General features: G+C 34.9%; 1 protein-coding gene across 2 annotated transcripts; it reads left to right on the forward strand.

Moving 5' to 3' along the window:
• Positions 1–382: 382 nt before the first annotated feature.
• On the forward strand, positions 383–16,083 carry LOC132613973 (AP-1 complex subunit mu-2-like). Of its 2 annotated transcripts, XM_060328295.1 has the most exons (11): positions 384–758; positions 2,763–2,903; positions 9,164–9,226; positions 9,328–9,504; positions 9,576–9,679; positions 13,844–13,951; positions 14,295–14,391; positions 14,478–14,575; positions 14,705–14,846; positions 14,947–15,069; positions 15,650–16,083. In XM_060328295.1, the coding sequence occupies exons 1-11, from the start codon at positions 630–632 to the stop codon at positions 15,746–15,748; spliced, it is 1,281 nt and encodes a 426-aa protein (XP_060184278.1). In that variant the 5' UTR covers positions 384–629; the 3' UTR covers positions 15,749–16,083. The 2 variants fall into 2 exon arrangements, with proteins under 2 accessions (XP_060184279.1, XP_060184278.1); XM_060328296.1 differs by lacking the exon at positions 2,763–2,903 and having other exon boundaries at positions 383–758.
• Positions 16,084–20,164: the final 4,081 nt, after the last annotated feature.

Below are 20,164 nucleotides of genomic sequence, written 5' to 3' on the forward strand. Positions count from 1 at the left end.
GTGAAGACAGAGAGAAACGAGAGCAGCAGTTCATCGATTTGGCTTTTGAAAAGGTTGATGAGGGACGGTTTTGAAGAAGCAGTTGAGTTCCGAGTTCAGTTCGTGTCTTTGAAGGAGCAATTGAGTTCGAGGAGTTCAATTCATGTGTTGGTGCATAATGAGAGCTTTTGATTTGATATGCACTGATGTTGAGTTTAAAATAAATGGAGGGTTGGATTAAATAGATTGGTGTAATTAAAAAATTTAAAAACATACATTTTGAACCTTAATCTTCTTAATTTCAAATTTAGTTGAATTTTGATTTCATGTGATCCCCATAAGTCACGTGCGGTAATTTTACAACTTGAAAGTCACCTTCAGTTAATTTTTCGTAGTATGGCACGTTGGAAACGTATAGTATTAACTTGATCGGAAGCCACATGGATATCCTGCAGAGCAAAGCAAACAAATAAATCCACTAACAATGCAACAATGAATCAATGTGTTACAGAATTCATCTTCAAATCCTGAAATTACAGTACCCTCAATCACACTAAATCACAAAAACCAAACTCCCAACCACCATTTAGATCTCACCGTTGATTTCCATAACCGCCGGTTCTGATACGCGATCTGGTCCGTACATTCACATGGCAGGAGCGGCATCGGCGCTGTTCCTACTTGACATCAAAGGCAGAGTACTCGTTTGGCGCGATTTCCGAGGCGATGTCTCTTCCACCCAGGCTGAAAAATTCTTCACTAAGCTCCTTGAAAATGAGGTTTTCCTTTTTATTTTATTTTATTTTTTGCTCTTTTCAGTCTTCTCGAGAGATTTTTTTTGTCGAAATGTTTGCAAATTAACAAAAGATATACTGCGACTAAAGGCGGATCCAGTTGGTTCGGAGTTCTAACTGGCTTTAGAAGCAAATGCTACTGCTCGTTTGAAGCAACATCTTCTCTTTTGTTAATTAATTCTCACACATATATACATATCTGTACGGGAAAGTGGTTCGGAAATGCTCTTTTTCCGAGCCAATTAAAAGGATGTAGAAGAGTCGGTTCGGGAGATCTAGCTGGCTTTAGTAGTTGCAAATGCAACTGCTCGCTTTAAGCAGTATCTTCGGTTCTCTTTATTTATACCATTTCTTTTGCTCTTTTTCCGTTTTCTCTTGAGATTTTTATGTCGAAATGTAGTCAAATTAATAGGATTTTGACTATGATTGAAAGATTAGGCTGCAAGTAAAGATGGATCTAACTGGCTTTAGAAGCAAATGCTACTGCTCGCTTGAATCAGTATGTTCGGTTCTCTTAATTTATACCAATTTAAGTTAATTTTCACGTATATACACTTGGTTTTACGAAAAAGTGGTGGATTCCTAGAATGCAAGTGTCTTCTGAATGCTCTATTTGTGTACAACTAAAGTTTTTTGAAAAAACGAATATCTTTGGTCACTTTCATTGTCAAATAGGCTTTTCCTTCATATACCTTACTTACCTAGACCTAGCGAAGCACAACACAAAAAGGACGTATAGGCAAGCCTTTCTTTATGATCACATAGATCGCTTTTCTTGACTTTTCTTTCCATAGGCGTAGATTGCAGTCTAACCAGCTTTCTAACTTTAGGGGACCGAGAATGAGTCTTTTGATCCTCCTCGAGCCTACTCTGTAGAATTATGCAAATTAATGCTTTTACTGGAGATGCTGAACTTAAATGGGCATTATCCAAGTTAATGATGTAGAAGTTGAAACTTGAAACTGGAAAATTTGAGTTTTTAAAGTTGTGATTTTTAAAACATGAAGTTGTGTTTGGATATGCGTTTTACTTGGAAAAAATTTGAAGTTTTGTGAGTGGTACTGAAATTTCTCCCAAAAGCCAGTTTTTGGAAGTTGAAAATATTTTGAAGATAAATTTTCAAAATCGGATCAAATTTCATGGCCAAACAGATATTTGAAGATAAATTTTCAAAATCTATGGCCAAACGCTAGCTTAATTCATATCAATTCTAATTAACTTTATACACATGGTTGCATGGAGAAGTGGTGGATTCTTAGAATGCAAAGTGTATTTGGAGAGTAGAATTATGCAATTTAATGCTTTTAGTGGAGATGCTGCATTTTAAAGCTAAATAGGCGTTATCCAAGTTAATGCTTTTGCTGGATATACTGCATTCTACGTGTATTTGGAGAGTAGAATTATGCAAATTAATGCTTTTACTGGAGATGCTGCATTTTATACCTAAATAGGCATTATCCTAGTTAATGCTTTTACTGGAAATACTGCATTAAGTGTCTTTGGAGGTTAGAATTATGCAATTAATGTTTTTACTGGAAATGCTGCATTTCAAAGCTAAATAGGCATTATCCAAGTTAATGCTTTTACTGGAAATGCTGCATTTTAATGCTAAATAAAGTAAAGAGGAATGCAAAGAGCGTTTTATTAGTGGTTTAGCACGTTTGAAATCTTGTATTTTGGTAAATATGTTCTTTGAAGCTTCAAATCTGAGTAATTATGCAAGCATGGGTTGTGAGTGATTTCCATTGGTTAGGATTATGTTGCTCTTCTCTTCTTTAGAGATGGTTCTTTTCTAAATGATGAAAGAAAATTGCTAGAAGAGTCAAGTTTTGAAGTTTTAATTGAATTGATATAGATTTCAATAGTTTCCTCGCGTTCTCCAGATTTTTATTAGTCTTCATTTGTAGACAGCTGATTATGAAGTATTAGTTGGAGAGATGAGTTTACTTTTTCTGACTAATTTAAGTGCTAGAATTTGATCATTTGCAGGGTGACCCTCAAGATCCTGTTGCATATGATAATGGCGTGACATATATGTTTATTCAGCACAATAATGTGTACCTTATGACTGCATCAAGGCAGAATTGTAATGCTGCTAGTATTCTTCTGTTTCTACACCGTGTTGTTGATGTAAGTGACATTGGCATTTGTTAACTTCAACTGATTTAGCTCAATTTCTGTGGCATGCAAGTAAATTCAATCACCAGATCTAAACTTCTAGTACATGAAGCTTTACTCTGAAGAAGAGTGGAGAAGAAATTTTAATTATCTGAGCCAAAATGAGCTACCTCACGCTAATACATTTACAGAGCCTATTTAAGTGCTCTTCTAACCACTTCCCTAATCGACATACGTGCCAGTCACATCCAACACTCCCAGCTTGGAAAGTAAGAATTGATGTTCTCCTGCTCTAAGTCCCTCAGTCAGTAGGTTTGCCAGCTACATGTGCAATGCATGTTGTTACACAAACACTGTGGCTCAATCAACCCTGCTTTCACCTTCTCGCTTATAAAATGACAAAATGAAAACAACAACAACATACCCAGTGCTTATAAAATGACAATCAATCGCTATATGTTTTGTCCACTAATGAAAGATAGGATTTGCAGCTATTTCCATTGCTGCCTTACTGTCGGAAAACAACATCATAAGATGCAAAACTGTCACATTCAGTTCTTGTAACATGCCAACTAACTAGATTAATTCTGCAACTGCTGCTGCCATGCTGTTATGTTGAATTCTGACTCTGCTGAGGTTCTCCTAACTGTGTGCTATTTCTTAGATTTCCAAGAAATCAAAGAATCCCCTAGTTTAATCACATACCCTGTCACATACTTCTTAGTAAAGGGGCAAGCAGCCCAATTTGAATCACAATATGCAGTTAACTGTGTATTCTGTCCTTTGCTGAGTAAACCTCCCACATTTGGTGACCTTTTTATGTATCTCATCCTTAAAGCTGCCTCCAAGTGTGAAACTTTTGGATGCTGCATGAATTGACTCAATACCTGAATTGCAAAGCTAATGTCAGGCCTTGTGATGGTCAAATACAATAGCTGCCCTACTTATTGTTGATAATTGATCACATCTTCTATTTGTGGATTAGTTGTGTTTCCAACATCTGTATCATAGTCACGCTAGTCAACTTAAGGTCAAACTCCAATGCTGTGCTGACAGACTTTGCTCCACTCAGTCCGACATCCGAGTATTAAAATACTGCGCTATAGGTAACAGGTAACGTGTTTAACCAGGGACGTTAGCCATGTCACCTATAGCACATTAAATTACTGCACTATAGGTAGTTTGAATACAAGTTTTTATTTGCCATTATTTCGGTTCATTTGGCTTTTTATTCTTTTCCCGTCATTTAGGTTCCAAACTCTAATTCTCTAGACCAACAATTTTTTACTGATTCAGTTTCAACATCATTAGCGAGATTTCTCGCATAATGATAATGAGAATGCATTTAGCTAATAATTTTTAGTAGATGATGCATTATAAAGAAGGAGATGCATGTCAAGGTAATGTTAGGAGGTAAGCATGTAAAAGGTTGCCCGACAACCGTGTCAGAGGATAAACTGTTTCCCGCTGCACTTCACAAGTACGATTTTTCTCTCAAATTATAGTACTGTAGGACTAATAAAAATTTGAATCAATTTTTCTCAAAAATAATTTTAAAGAAATTTGAGGACCTATCTTATTAATCCACTACTAAAAGTACAGAGAAATTTATGCCATAAATATAGGCGTTCAAATTCCTCTCAAAAGGAGATTTGAGAATCTTTAAAACCACTTTACATGTCAAACTCTTCAAATAACCGTCATTGAGGAAGATTTCTAGAGATTTTCATTCTGGGATATCTTACAGATCTACACCAAATCAAATCTATTTGTGACTTGTGTGGTAGACTGTTAGCTCGCTTGTACTACAGTGTGAATGGGTGAGGCAAGGCAGAAGACAGACACAGTGACGGCGAGGACAGAAGAGCGCCCGATTTAAGGGGAAAAGATGGGACAATAGGGGTGACACTACAAGAGTGTAGGTGCAGGGTTTTAATAACCCAAATTTTTGCTTTAGGGTGTAGCTAGAAGGGGTTATTACTAGATATGAAAAGAGAGGGAGAAGATAGAGTGAGTAGGCCGGTGTTGATGTGAAAAGTTGGTATATTAATTTGTGCATCGCTATTGGTTTTGTTTTGAAGAAGACAATTTTAAAAGTACCTTTTAATTTTGTATGAATGTAGTAAAAGAAAATTTTCCTTTTGGTTTTAGTTGAAAGGGAATGAGAAAGCTTAAACGAATGTAAAACGCTAGGGGTTTAGTTTAAGAGGTGGAGATCGAACATGTAACAGACACCTACAACTTGCAATAAAAATTTTGTAGAGCAACGTTAGCTTCGGTACAATCACCACTTTTTCTACTTTTTCTCATAAGTCACAATAGGGGGAGACAAATACTACATAGGTCTATACTCTATAATCTCCGAGTACGCTGACCTCTTTCGAGTATTGGTAAGCATTCCCCCGTTGAGCTCAGTTTGGGATTTCCAGTCTCATTCCCTTTGATTGCACGAGATAAGGAAAACGAGATATCAAGCGGGAAGGCAATGACGGTGAGGGAGAGAGAAGTAGTCGTAAGCAGGAAGCATAGGAAAGAGCAGTTAGAGGAAGAGCAGTCCACAAAGCAGCTGGTTGAAGCATGGCAAGAGGAGAATATTTTGAATGAAATGTTGAATGGAAACTGGATAAGAACTGCTATTGGCGGATCTTGCCTAGAAGTGAAGCTAACCTTTAGCTAGCCGACCATGTGCCAGAAGTCTATACTGGGATTTCAATAGGTCAAGCAAGTCTGCTGGCAAGCCTTTAGGCTATTGGTTTCTTCCTATATCCCTGTTCGGGATAGCTATTGATTCCATTACCGAACCAAACAAGATTATTCCCTTAGTTCTACCTACCACCCTTTCACACTGTTTAAAGGGTAACATCTATTGAGAGTGGATTTCAGGTGTTTAGATATTTCAAGCATAAGCAGTAGTTGAACCTGCATTATGAAAAGCTAGCAAAAGGGCAGGCTCAGAGTTGGATTCGTCCAAATAAACAGAATGGCAAGCTTCATTACCATTTGAAAAATCCCATCTGTTCGAAACTCAATTCTAAACTTAGGAGTGGCAAGTAGCAGAAAGAGGGTGTCCAACTTAGGCCTCATGCTCTAGAAGGGTCATCATTCTCGGCTGTCCCATGTTTGTTGTATTTTTGCAGGGGGAGCCCAACCCCGCTATCGCGTGTTTTAGAGTTACAACGAGCTGGCCTCTGAGAGACTAAGTTGAGAATAGCGCTCGCCATCTTTTCAGCCTAGCTGCTTACTTATGACTTATTACATGTTCGATCCCTCCCTTCTTCAACTAAACCCCTAACTGTTTACATTCGTTTTAAAGCTTTCTTATTCCCTTTCAACTAGATATGAACAAACTAAAAGAAAAACTTTCTTTTACCATATTCATACAAAATTAAAAGATACTTTTAAAATCTCGTAAAAACAAAACCAATATCGATGCACAAATTAATATATCAACTTTTCATATCAATGGCGACCTACTCATGAACCTTGTCCCTCTCTTGTCATAATCCCCTCTAGCTACACCCTAAGCAAAAATTAGGGTTTTTGAAGCCCTATATCTGCAGCCCTGCTGTCCTATTTCCCCCCCTTAAATGGGTGCTCTGTCCTCGCCGTCACTGTTTCCATCTTCTCCCCTACCTCACCCCATTCGCACTATAGGACACGTGAGCTGACAGTCTACCCCCGCCGTTCAGAGCTGCTATCAGAGCAGGAAAGTTAGCCAAGTTCTCCTGCCTCTCGCCCCATGACATCTGGTTAGGACACAAAGCTTATTCTATTCCTAAAATAGCGGATTCTATAATAGCATTCTGCCTTTTCGAAGACTGAGCACTCGTGGCACACACTTGGCCCTTTGCCTTAGAAAGAGTTCAACCCACTTGAAAGAGGAAAGGGGAGTAGGCATAGTACCGGAAAGTACGGATTCGGGGTTCATCCCTCAATCCAAGCGCTACTTGAAAGTCAGCATAGATTTTACTCTCAGTTAGTACTTACACTTTTTTTAAGCAAGAACTCAACATCGTTCGTATCCCATACCCATGGGCTACTTCACTGAGACGATGGTCGGAGTTTATCAAAGCAGGTTAAGAAAGATAGCTGAAAGTGCTAGCATAAGGAAGAGATTCTATGGATGGAACGAGGCCTCAAGGTTTCGGCATTCAATGTCAAAGGATTCTTTGTTTAAGTTTCATAATAAAGTAAAGGAGATCGGCCTGCTTTTCTCTCTTTTCTCAATTGAACTTCGGAAAGCACTTTATAGTAGCGACACGGATTCACAGCAACTTATGACTTCACCAATGGGGCAAAAGAATTCTAACCCGATTCCGGTTTTTCTGACTGCAAGAATTGGTAGTTTCTTTCAGTGCGCTTTAGTCCTTCTTACAGAGTTTTTCTTTTATATTCACTCTGGAAAACTTCCTTGATGACGGTTATTTGAAGAGTTTGACATTTCTTCCCAATCTCAACCACCATGTCATTGTAGAGTCCCTAAACACAAAGAGATCAAGGTAGAAATTTACAGAGCAAGTGAGTTTTTTTTTGAAAGAAACTGAAAGTCAATTGAATTTGAATTCTGGCACATGTAGGGCTTCCTTTAGAGAATGATTTCCTGAAATCATTGCATTTCCTGTGTGTTCTATCTGTATTCTAATTCCCTGTCGGCACTTTGAATTTTTTTGTCTTTATGTCATCCACAATTCTAGCATCATTTAACACTTCTCTACTAGGTGTTATGTGATGTGAAGCTCCCGAGTCAACTGTCTAGTCACAATCAATTGGATTGGACAGCAAAGGAAGTCATACTTGCCATATTTGACTTATAATCGCCTGTTGGAGCCTTATCCATCAAACCTAAAAGCTGTTTGTATTGCTCTTTTAAGAAGAAATGCCCTTGAGACTGTCCCTTGATACACTACCTTCTTCAGCTGTTGAATTATTTGCATAGGGCTTGAAACCTCCGGTTTGACCCTTCTTTTTGCTTTTGAAATCCGGTGAATAGCCAATTATTTTGTAGCAGTTCTCCTTTAGGTATCCCATATATCCACAGTGCTCACAAATCATCTTTGGTTTCTTTCCTTTAAAACCTTGATTTTTTTCCTGCCAAGATTGTTAAAGGTTCTCTTCCGGTATCAGTTACTCCCAAGTTTCTCTGACTTTCTTCCTGCATAGCTATCACATAAGCCTGGTTTACACTAGGTACTGATGTCTTAAGCATTATGTCACTTTTCACATGGCTAGCGCTCATTTAAACCTACTAGGAATTGCAACAAATGTTGTTGTAGGTGTTCACATGCGGTTTTGATTCTTCACAATCACAAGAAGGAGATAGTACAAGCACATCTAATTCATCCCATAAATTGCTCATTGTAGAGTAATGGGTCGTAACAGATACAGAATCTGTACCTTGTGTTAGAGTTCTTATTTCTTTCCACTGATGAAAAATTCTGGTTAGCTTTGATTTGTCAAATTTCTCCTTGAAATCACTCCAGACTTTCTTCGCATTAGACGCATAGACAATGCTAGTTACCAATTATGTCGAAACTGTAGCACTGACCCACGAAAGTACCAGTGCATTGCATTTCTCCTATGTGTTGCGAGGTTTCCTTTATACGGACTCTTCACGCAAGTGCCATCTACCTAGTTTATTTTTTACTAATGCACGATTCTCATGAATCTCCATTTGCCATAGTTCTCAGGTCCTGTGAGCTTTATAGGGATCAATGCAACATCTGGAGTGTCCGACAATTACAAATACAATGGGTGATTTATGATCAATCTATGTGGTTTCTGTATCTCCGATGGCTGAGTCTTCTCCGATCTTCAACAATGGCAATCCTTGAGATTTCGAAATTTACATCCTCAATCCCAAATCACTGCTATAACCTTGTCAAATTCACCTGATTTAGCTCAATTTCTATGCATGCAAGTAAATTCAATCACCAGATTTGAACTTCTGGTACATGAAGCTTTACAAAGAAGAGAAGAAATGAGAAGAGAGGAGAAGCGACTTTTGTTATCTGAGCGAAAATGAATTACATCACACTAATACATTTACAGAGCCTATTAAGTGTTCTTCTAACCACCTACCTGACCAACACACATGCCAGTCACATGGCCCTTTTGACTAGCTCTAACAAACAAACTGTCACTACACAAAAAATATCTACTTAATTCAATAGCGTTTTAAAAAAATGTGCTCTTAGTATGTTGGTTTGAGATGAATTTATTTGTTGAGTAGTTGGGGAGAATTATTTATTTCTTTTTATTTGGTTTGCTGGCAGGTCTTTAAGCATTACTTTGAAGAGCTAGAAGAAGAATCCCTACGAGATAATTTTGTTGTAGTGGTATGAGGAACATTTTATTTCTTTTTGAAGAAAAAAAAACATGTTACCGGAAAATAATCATATAGTATTGGTTGTGACTGGAATTATGTTGTCTTTTGCAGTATGAGTTACTTGATGAAATGATGGACTTTGGTTATCCTCAATATACTGAAGCAAAAATTCTCAGTGAGTTTATAAAAACTGATGCATATAGAATGGAGGTTACACAAAGGCCTCCAATGGCAGTTACAAATGCTGTGTCCTGGCGCAGTGAAGGGATCCAATACAAGAAGAATGAAGTAAGTCTTACATGTTTTATTCAGTAGCAGTTTCTTTTTGTGGCCTATATGGACTATTGTTTTTCTTTCAGGTATTTTTGGATGTTGTGGAGAGCGTGAATATAGTTGTTAATAGTAATGGGCAAATAGTGAGATCGGATGTTGTTGGTGCATTGAAGATGAGGACATACTTGAGGTTTGCAAATTTCCTAGACACTAGTTTCTCGCCATGTGCGTTGCACCTGTATATCGAGTCATGTAATATATGATTTTATAAAATAATTAGTATTGATAGAACAAAGCTTTGAATAAATATTTTACATGAAAATATGTAGTACAAGTTTCTGTGAATGATTGATGTATGTGAATCATTAAAAACAGTTAAGGTACTCTACTAAAATATAGAATATTTAAAGTAATTTTTAAAACTTGTCTATATTTAAAAGTAATTTTTAAAACTTCATCTTGTGCCGGTAATAGCTATTATTATTGTTCCATCTCAAAAAATAAATAAAAAAATAGCTATTATTATTGTAATAATTTTAATTAGTAAATAGTAGAAGAATTGCCAATTGTTTGACTGAGGAATCCAAGTAAATTCTTAGAAGAGAGCAAACAAATTTACATTGGATATGCAATATTAAATCATTAAAAAAAAAATATATATATATATATAGTAACAATTTTCAAATGGAAGCGTGCTCTAAACAAACAGCATTATTTTAAAGTTCATTCACTAAAAGTACCAAACTATGCAAACATAGATTATCTTAAGCCAAACAATATAACTTGTGAATGTGATGCAGTAGCTAAATAGGTGAAACATAAGTTCATTTCTGATATATAGATATGTGAAATAAAAACTATTAGATAGGCAATTTAATATTTTACAGAAATTTTGTAAGCTTAATAAACAGAATAATTAATTAAAAATATCTTATTTAGTAATTATTTCAAAATATCTTATTTTGAGATTATTTTGGATATGGTCTTCATGCCACACCCGTGTCGGCTTCTCCAAAAATACACTACTTTTGGATAGTCCGAGATGCACCCGTTGACATTTTTGAAGAGTTTGAGCAACTTAGGTTAAAAAGTATTGTTACAGTCTCCATGTTTTATAATTTAAACACAATTTCATTGGCTATTTGGTATGTTAAAAGTATTATTTTTCATGATCTCGTGATAGAAGTATTCACATAAAATATTAGGTAAGATACATAGCATAAGCATCAAGTAAAAGTTTGTAATTAAATCACAATATTACCAAGAAAATGTTTGTGCACAATTGGACAAAATTTTCTTACATTTCACCATTCCTCCCTTCCGCTCTATCTCCTGTTCTGTGCTTTGCCGATACCACTTTGTTCCCTCCAATTCAGTGTCGATGCTTCTCCAATGGCTTGGCTCAAGACTAAATATAGCAAATAGACGAACAACTGCAAGGATAAGATAGTGTAAAATAGATAAGGCTTTACAAAGCCAACAGTTGCATTTTTTTAAAAGGCAACGGTTGAAATCATATTCAATATTAATCCGAAGCATTTTAAGATACACAACCCTTCAAAATAATTTCCTCCTCCTTTTCTATTTAAATAGCATTATTATTGTTATTATAGAGAACAAGTAGGGTATTAAATTATTTGGAAGGTTTTTGTGGTAATTCAACTTTTAAGTTATGACTTCCTGCTTTTAATAGTATAGATAACTGTATTTATGTATGTACTAGGTTTTGCGTGTATCTCATGTTAATGAGCTAAGTTGCTCGGACTTGGTTGCGGGTGTCTGACACGGGTGCAGATATAGAAGTTGGATCCTTCATTATCCAAATTATAAGATTCTGGGGTACGAATCTTGGTATGGATACGGGTGAAGGATTCGGCTAAAAATAATTCAAAAATCTAAAAATAATCTAAAAATAGAGTTATAAAAATATGCCTAAATTATGGTGGATTATTGAAGGAAAGGAAAGCACAAATTCTTTAGAGTAAGTTTGAATTTATAATTATTATTAGGTACATACGTATCTCTTTATTGTTATTTGGGTGTAACAGGGCTATACCAAATGATATAGAGGCCATGATAGACTTCTTGAGAAAATTGCGCATTTAACAGTGATATTGACTTGTAAATATCTTAAAAAGAACCTTCTAGCTTCTGACTTTTTAATACAAATATCTTTTAATGATAAAAAACATATGCCTAAATTATGATTTCACTCTAGCTTTTGTTTTGATTTCAGAAATCATTGTATTTGTCTCAAATTTCACTATTGATTATGGCCAAATTACCCAAAATCGTCTGACCATATCCGGAAAGAATCCCACACCCACATCGTGTCGACACAGGTGCGGCATTGAAAGTGAAGAGTCTGCACAACTTAGCTAATGAGTATAAAGTTCCAAAACAATACATAAATATTATTAATGAAAAAAGTAAAGAAAAAGTTCCTAAAAATGATGAATGTAGATCCTATTTAGCTTAGCTCAATAAAGAAGAACATGCATTTTTTTTTTGGTTTCCAAAAAAAAAAAACCAAAAAAAAAAAAAAAAAAGAAATGCTAATACTCTCGCCTACAAAGAAAACAACAACAACATACCCAGTGTATAACCACGAAGTGGGGTCTGGGGAGTGTAGAGTGTAGCAGACCTTACCTCTACCTTGACAATAGAGAGCCTGTTTCTGATAGACCCCCGGCTTTGTAGAAACATTTATTGAGATATGACATACAACATCACTGATGTCCAATTAACGACAATATTGTTTTTTTTTTTTTTAAATAAAATAATCAAATGTCATTAATAAAGCATCAAGAAGATGCAAAGTTACAGGTGGGCAAGAAGCTGCTTCAAACAAAACAAGAAGCTTACTTAGACTAAAAACCCGTAAAATAGCCAAAAGGAATCCTGCCTATTGTACTAAGCTAAGCTAAAGACAGTGAACTAACAAAATCCAAAGACGTATCCACACTGTTTACAGGGGTAAGAAAATGCCAACTAAATAAGCACTCTAAACATCTAGCCTTGAGAGTACTAAATAGGAGTTGTCACAATATTGTTTATAACTATGCCCAAAGGAATTGCAGCATTGCAATGAGTAAAATTCAAACTGAAGAAAATATCCTTGTGACAATATTGTTTATAACTATGCCCAAAGGAATTGCAGTATTGCAATGAGTAAAATTTAAAATGAAGAAAATATCCTTGTTGCCAAAAATAATGACAAATACACTTGTTGGAGCGCTTGAAACACTGTATTTGTTAGTAGATTTGAAGTTAGCATAGTTGTATTCCGCATCGATGTTACTAAATGCTTTACCTGCAATGGCTTTTTAAGTGGTCTAATAGTATAAACTTTTATCAATCTGAAGAAGTCTTTTCTAAACTAAACTTTCTTATCTTTAACTGGTATGCTTTGTCAAAAAATAGATGCACACACTGAAAATTTTATGAAAAGTAATTTAAGATAGGTATATAAAAGCTGAATCTCCTTTGCTTGGGGGATACAATGAAGGCTATTCCATCCACGAAAAAACGAAAGATATTGCATGAAATGTGACAGAAACAATCATGTATGAAAAGTAGATTATGGTAACAACGAGAGGAAGGAAGAAAGTAACGTTGTCATCAATGGTACGTTGAACATAGTTGAAGACGAAATATTCCCATCACAAGTCCAATGAGGATTATTATTCCAAGATTATACTTCAGAAGTGTTCTTGAAATATTCCCATCACAAGTCCAATGACGATTATTATTCCAAGATTATACTTCAGAAGTGTTCTTAAAATCTTTTTGGCATTTGAGTGAAAGTTGAGATTAGTGCCCCTTTTCTAAAGATTTTAAAACAGTTTGTTCTGAATAATGCCTAAAACCTCTGGGACGTTTCTAAATCTTGTGTCCTGTCTGATCTTAAATATTGTTTTATATGTTTGCTCTCTCTAGCAGTGTGAAGATGCCCTATCCTGATTATGATTCTGTCATCACTAAGGTCATATTTACATGTAACCTTGTCCCCTGAGCCTTTCACTTTAGATTACACGGTTAAGTTGATGGAGATCTTTCTTCTTGCCTGCATTTCCTTCCAATTTTTCTAATGAGCTGCCTCTATAGTAGCATCTTTAGTGCCTGTCTACCTAGAATGTCTAGGATTTAAATGTTGACATAAGGACTGCATACCTTTTGATCTCCCATAAGGTTTTCACTAGCTTAAATGCAATTCCTTCTAAATGTAAATCAGACGCAAAATCCCACCACGTCACTTTTCTTTAGTCTCTCAAATTTGAGATCTTGTCCTTTACCCAGCCGTTTGATTGATGAGTGGTATTGGTCTAAAGCCATAATGTTTTTTCTCTTGCAGTGGTATGCCGGAGTGTAAGCTTGGTCTTAATGATAGAGTATTGCTGGAAACACAAGGACGTAATGCTAAGGGGAAAGCTATTGATCTAGATGATATCAAGTTTCATCAGTATGTGATTCAACTAATTTTGTTGTGCATTATAACATCTTTTTGCATATATGCTTTACCCTAGAATTTGCCCGATGTGGGTGTGGGAGTAGGGGACAAATTATGTTCTTCTGCGAAATGTATACTGTATAATCTGTTAAAACTTCCGATAGAGTAAGCAAGTGGGGGATTGGGTGGTCCTCAGTTTTGAAAATTCTTGCTGCCCTTATTAAAATGAAAAAATCTGAAGGCTTTTCTGTAATATAGCTTGATCATGTTCAAGTTGTAACCGTCTCTCTCCCACTCAATCAATCTCCCTTCCCCCTCTCTCCCTCCCGTCTCTCATTCTATAACTTCAACTTAGGTGTGTGCGTTTGGCCCGGTTTGAGAATGATCGTACTATATCATTTATACCTCCTGATGGGGCTTTCGAAGTTATGACCTACAGACTCAGTACACAGGTACAATAATGTTTTCATGCTCTTTATCCGACTGTAGTGCCTTCACTGATCCAATAGGTTAAAGCGTCAGTACTACTTATTCTCAGGTAAAGCCTCTTCTGTGGGTAGAAGCCCAAGTAGAAAGACATTCTAAGAGCCGTGTGGAAATTCTGGTCAAAGCACGAAGCCAGTTCAAGGAGAGAAGGTATGTCTTTGTATTATGCTGCATACCTAATTGGAGCTTCATCATTTAATCTTTTGGAGTTTGGATGACATGCATTATGATATAACAATGTGCTGCTGGTTCAGTTCTGAGTTCATTTGATAATTTCAGCACTGCAACTAATGTTGAAATTGAGTTGCCCGTTCCAATGGATGCAACTTATCCAGACGTCCGTACATCAATGGGATCATCTACTTATGCACCTGAAAAGGATGCGTTGATTTGGAAGATAAAGTCTTTTCCAGGTGGTAAGGTAAGCGTGCGCTTGGTCAAGCTGCAGATTTAACTCAGTTACTTTTGCTGTTTGTTCTCTTACTGGATTTCTTTTATGCCATTTCTCATTTCATTTTCAGGAGTATATGTTGAGAGCAGAGTTTAGACTTCCCAGCATTACAGCAGAAGAAGCAGTGCCTGAAAGAAAAGCTCCTATACGTGTGAAATTTGAGATACCATATTTTACAGTTTCTGGCATACAGGTGAGCCCTAAATAGCTGTAATTGTTGTTGAGTTGGAATGTTAAGTATTTTCCTTTTCCCAAATTCCTACAATACTCTAGATGCCCATGTCCAGATTTAGTCCATCATATTGTGAAACCAGAGTCTCAGTATTCAATGGGTGTCAAGGGATTTTAGCGTCGATCATAAAAGATGTATGCTACTTGTTGATGATATTGTGTTAATTGACAAAACCAACGAGGGTGTCGACCAAAGCTTGAACTCTGGAAAATCACTTTTAGAGTAAAGTAGGACAAGAAGTAAGACTGGGTACATGCATCAAAAGTTTATTCAGCATGAGAAGAGCGAAGTTGAGGTGAGACTAGGCGGTGCCAAAATGTAAATTTTAAATCTAGGCTTGTTGTTTCAAGAGAATGGAAATGAAGAAGTTACTCAGAGAATTAAAACTGGATGGTTGAAATAGAGAAGTGCTACCTAGGTGTTCTGTGATAGAATTTCCGCATCGACAGCCTAAATGGAATTTTGTTGTTAGCTTTCCTTTTAGCTTGAACAGCTTATTTTTTAAATTTGTGACCAATACGGATCCTTTCATGCATGCTAGGTTCGCTACTTGAAGATAATCGAAAAAAGTGGTTATCAGGCTCTTCCTTGGGTGAGATATATTACAATGGCTGGTGAATATGAATTGAGACTTACGTAAAACCACAACGAGATGATGATCCAATCCAATTAAGCTTGTTTGAGGCTCAGATAACTCATGAGTTCCAATGCTTTGAGCTGCTTTGCAGGAGATAAATTGCTTTAGTTCAAAGCAATTTGTTTTTCTGTGCCAATTTTTCTTGTTATCGTATTTGACTTTATTGCTTGTATACTACGCACAGTTTTTTGTATAAAGATGTCTGCTGATTAATTTTGTGTTGCAAATTTGCTTAAAGCCGAGAGTCTAACTTACGACTGCTGGTACAGGCCGGCCATTTGTGTAATATTAATTCAGTTTTAACCTTGTTTAAAGCAGTTTGTCGTTGATAGCAGAAATTGGGAATTGGTACTTCTTTTTGTTATTTTATACTAGGCGTCAAAGGATTATTGTTGTGAAGTAAGATGAAGCAATGATTTCATTTCTAGAGTGTGAGACCCTTTGCAAATAAATTGGTTCCTATAGTTTTCTGTTTGGAGTTATTGACCTAATCTGTAGGAGGTTTGATCTTTTCATGGATTATAACTACTGCTGGATATGTTGGACGGGAATAAAAGAAAAGATTGTTTTCAGGAGATGAATTGTGATGCTGGCTGTTGGAACCAGGTAATTTGTGAAATGGAAGTAAGTATCTGGACCAACAACCCCCACTGCAGAAATAAGTGAAATCGCTAGTATGCTTGACATGAAATGAATGAAGAGGCCACGCTGTCACTGTGTAATGAACATCGATTGGCAACTCGGAATAAATGGAAATGAAACATTCTATAACAAGTTAAATTACACTGACGAAGTAAATATTTTTTACACTACAGTGTGTAGTGTGTGTAACTCAACTCCTTTCCCAAAAAAAAAAAAAAAAAAAAGAAACAAAAACATTGGCATTGGCATCCAATGCACGACAAGTTTAACGGTGCTTGGCCAACGATGGTATCTTCGGCCTCATTTTCTTCAAAGGAAAATGTATGAGTAAAGCAGGTACAATTTTTATCTTTCAACAAGTGGCAATTGTTTCAAAATTAGACGTTACAATCTGAAGGCTGACAGTTAGATGGAAGTATTGAGTCAGTAATACGATTGAAAGAAGAATGTCAGAGGAAACTGTATGGTTTTTATGTCTTCACTTTTAGTATAATAACTTCGTAGAAAGAAAAATCACAAACAGCAGAGGCTCTCCTTTTATATAAACTAGACTCAATGGGCTTTAATTTGATATGTTATCAATAGCAAAATTCATTACATCATTATATTTAGGGAAAATGACCTAATAATACTACTTAAGACTCTATATTACAAAACATAAGAATACTTTTTCTTATTTACAAAACATACTAACTTAATTACAAAACATAACGGATCTGGAAAAAATAAATGCTCATCCTTTCCTTCCCCTCCTCTAATCTGCCCAGATCTGGAAAAAAAACATAACCCACCCTTCCCTTCCCCTTCTCTCACACAATTTTCTAAGATTTGGAAAAAATAAAAATCGCTGCAAGCCAAAAAGAAGAAGTCGACTATGTGGGAATAGCTACTCATCCCGTCATCACCTCAGCCTTTTGTTTTCTCTGAATTTTATTTTTGCAAGGTCAAATAACTTTTGAGATTTTCTCCATGTGAAGTGTTTTGTATACCTCTCTATTTGTCATCTTTCAACTTATGCTTTTTCACAATCTTATCCTAATTAAAACACGAAATTCTGCTTTTTGATGAAAACTTTGTTTACAGAAAATAGGGTTTTCATTATGTTTTGGCTTCCTCATTTTCAATTTTGCCCATTAGATAGAACTTTGTTTATACAAATTTACTGGGTACACAAGATAGTTGAATTAATTGCCCCTCTAGAAATTCAGAAGAAACAAAAACTTCTATTCTGATTTTGGACTATGTGGAAATGTATTGATATTGTATGACAGTTGTATACAATGTTGTTATAGTTGTATTAAATTTCATCCGAATTTGAAGCGAGATACAAAATTGTATTAAATTTGTATACAATGTTGTTGTAGTTGTATTAAATTTCCAAAAGCCTAAAATGAACTTTATACAAAATTTATACAATTATATACATATTTCATACCGGTTTTATACAATTTTCATACACGAAAAATGGGAGAATTCTAAGCTTTGAGCAAGATATACATATTTCATAGTATAAAATTTTCATACACAAATTTGAGCGAAATTTTTAAGTCTTGAGAAAGATATAAATATTTCATACAGTTTTCATACACAAAATTCTAAGCGAAAATTTTAAGCTTTGAGCTAGATATACACATTTCATACAATATTCATACACAAAATGTTCGTATATATTTTGTAAGAAATCTATTGGTATGTTTTGTAAACTGAAAAATATCGTCATATTTTGTATATATACCCTATTCTTACGTATATATAGGTTATTCTCCCTTGTGAAAAAGCATAAGTTGAAAGATGACAAATAGAGAGGTATACAAAACACTTCACATGGAGAAAATCTCAAAAGTTATTTGACCTTGCAAAAATAAAATTCAGAGAAAACAAAAGGCTGAGGTGATGACGGGATGAGTAGCTATTCCCACATAGTCGACTTCTTCTTTTTGGCTTGCAGCGGTTTTTATTTTTTCCAAATCTTAGAAAATTGTGTGAGAGAAGGGGAAGGGAAGGGTGGGTTATGTTTTTTTTCCAGATCTGGGCAGATTAGAGGAGGGGAAGGAAAGGATGAGCATTTATTTTTTCCAGATCCGTTATGTTTTGTAATTAAGTTAGTATGTTTTGTAAATAAGAAAAAGTATTCTTATGTTTTGTAATATAGAGTCTTAAGTAGTATTATTAGGTCATTTTCCCTTTTCACAATCTTATCCTAATTAAAACACGAAATTCTGCTTTTTGATGAAAACTTTGTTTACAGAAAATAGGATTTTCATTATGTTTTGGCTTCCTCATTTTCAATTTTGCCCATTAGATAGAACTTTGTTTATACAAATTTACTGGGTACACAAGATAGTTGAATTAATTGCCCCTCTAGAAATTCAGAAGAAACAAAAACTTCTATTCTGATTTTGGACTATTTGGAAATGTATTGATATTGTATGACAGATGTATACAATGTTTTTATAGTTGTATTAAATTTCATCCGAATTTGAAGCGAGATACAAAATTGTATTAAATTTGTATACAATGTTGTTGTAGTTGTATTAAATTTCCAAAAGCCTAAAATGAACTTTATACAAAATTTATACAATTATATACATATTTCATACCGGTTTTATACAATTTTCATACACGAAAAATGGGAGAATTCTAAGCTTTGAGCAAGATATACATATTTCATAGTATAAAATTTTCATACACAAATTTGAGCGAAATTTTTAAGTCTTGAGAAAAATATAAATATTTCATACAGTTTTCATACACAAAATTCTAAGCGAAAATTTTAAGCTTTGAGCAAGATATACACATTTCATACAATATTCATACACAAAATGTTCGTATATATTTTGTAAGAAATCTATTGGTATGTTTTGTAAACTAAAAAATATCGTCATATTTTATAAATATACCCTATTCTTACGTATATATAAGTTATTCTCCCTAACTTAAACCCATTATAATTCTATAGAATACATGAATAGGTCTATGAATTTTCAAACACAAGTACGTATATATTCATGCTCAAAAGGAACATATTGTTTACTGTTACAGGTAATATTCCTTTTACTAAATTGATTATTTCGTTAGACATTTATATATTGCTCAAAAAGTATAGTTTATCATGTTCCTTTTTCATAAAATTTGTTGTTTTGGGTAAATCATGTCTAAGTCCATGGAGTGATTTTTTTGATTCATCAATACCATACATTTATGTACTTGCTTTGACTAGTCAAATAACTTCAAAGTTATATGTTAGTAACTAACATGTGCGATACATTTTAGTTGCACTTGTATTATGGAAGGCTTAATTCAATGTTTGATTTTATGTTGCCTAATTTGGTGTTGAGCTCACAAAAATATGTTAATCTTGATTACCCTTTTGTTCACGAAAAAGTGGTCCAAGGAATGGTTAATTTGGTGTTACAGTCCTTCTGACAGTACTCAGATTACTAAAGTGAAATAATCATACATATCGTCCACCGAAAGTACTAGTTTTTTTTTTCAAATAAAAAAAAAAAACAATAACATTTATATTACATCCATATACTGTACTTGGATCGAATATTACCTACTTCAGGTAAATCACAATAGTTATTAAATATTTTAGAAATAAAGATGATGAAAGTAAGTAATTACTGATGATGATAGAGGAAATTTTATTTTACATTAAGAATCACATATGGTACCTTTTTCTTTATTTCTTTAGTGTATCAAATTTTCTGCTGGATTTTACTTGACAATTGAAATGCTATGTCTTTATCTTTATTTTTTGGTAAATTTATTCTA

The sequence above is a fragment of the Lycium barbarum genome, chromosome 10, assembly GCF_019175385.1.
Source record: "Lycium barbarum isolate Lr01 chromosome 10, ASM1917538v2, whole genome shotgun sequence".
NCBI lineage: Eukaryota > Viridiplantae > Streptophyta > Magnoliopsida > Solanales > Solanaceae > Lycium > Lycium barbarum.

Bases quoted from the DNA above. Each gene is read 5' to 3' on its own strand.
- LOC132613973 (XM_060328295.1), top strand. From the start codon at position 630: ATGGCAGGAGCGGCATCGGCGCTGTTCCTACTTGACATCAAAGGCAGA. The intron at 9,227-9,327 runs GTATGAGGAACA...TGTCTTTTGCAG, and splicing joins GAGATAATTTTGTTGTAGTG to TATGAGTTACTTGATGAAAT. The intron at 14,392-14,477 runs GTACAATAATGT...ACTTATTCTCAG, and splicing joins CCTACAGACTCAGTACACAG to GTAAAGCCTCTTCTGTGGGT.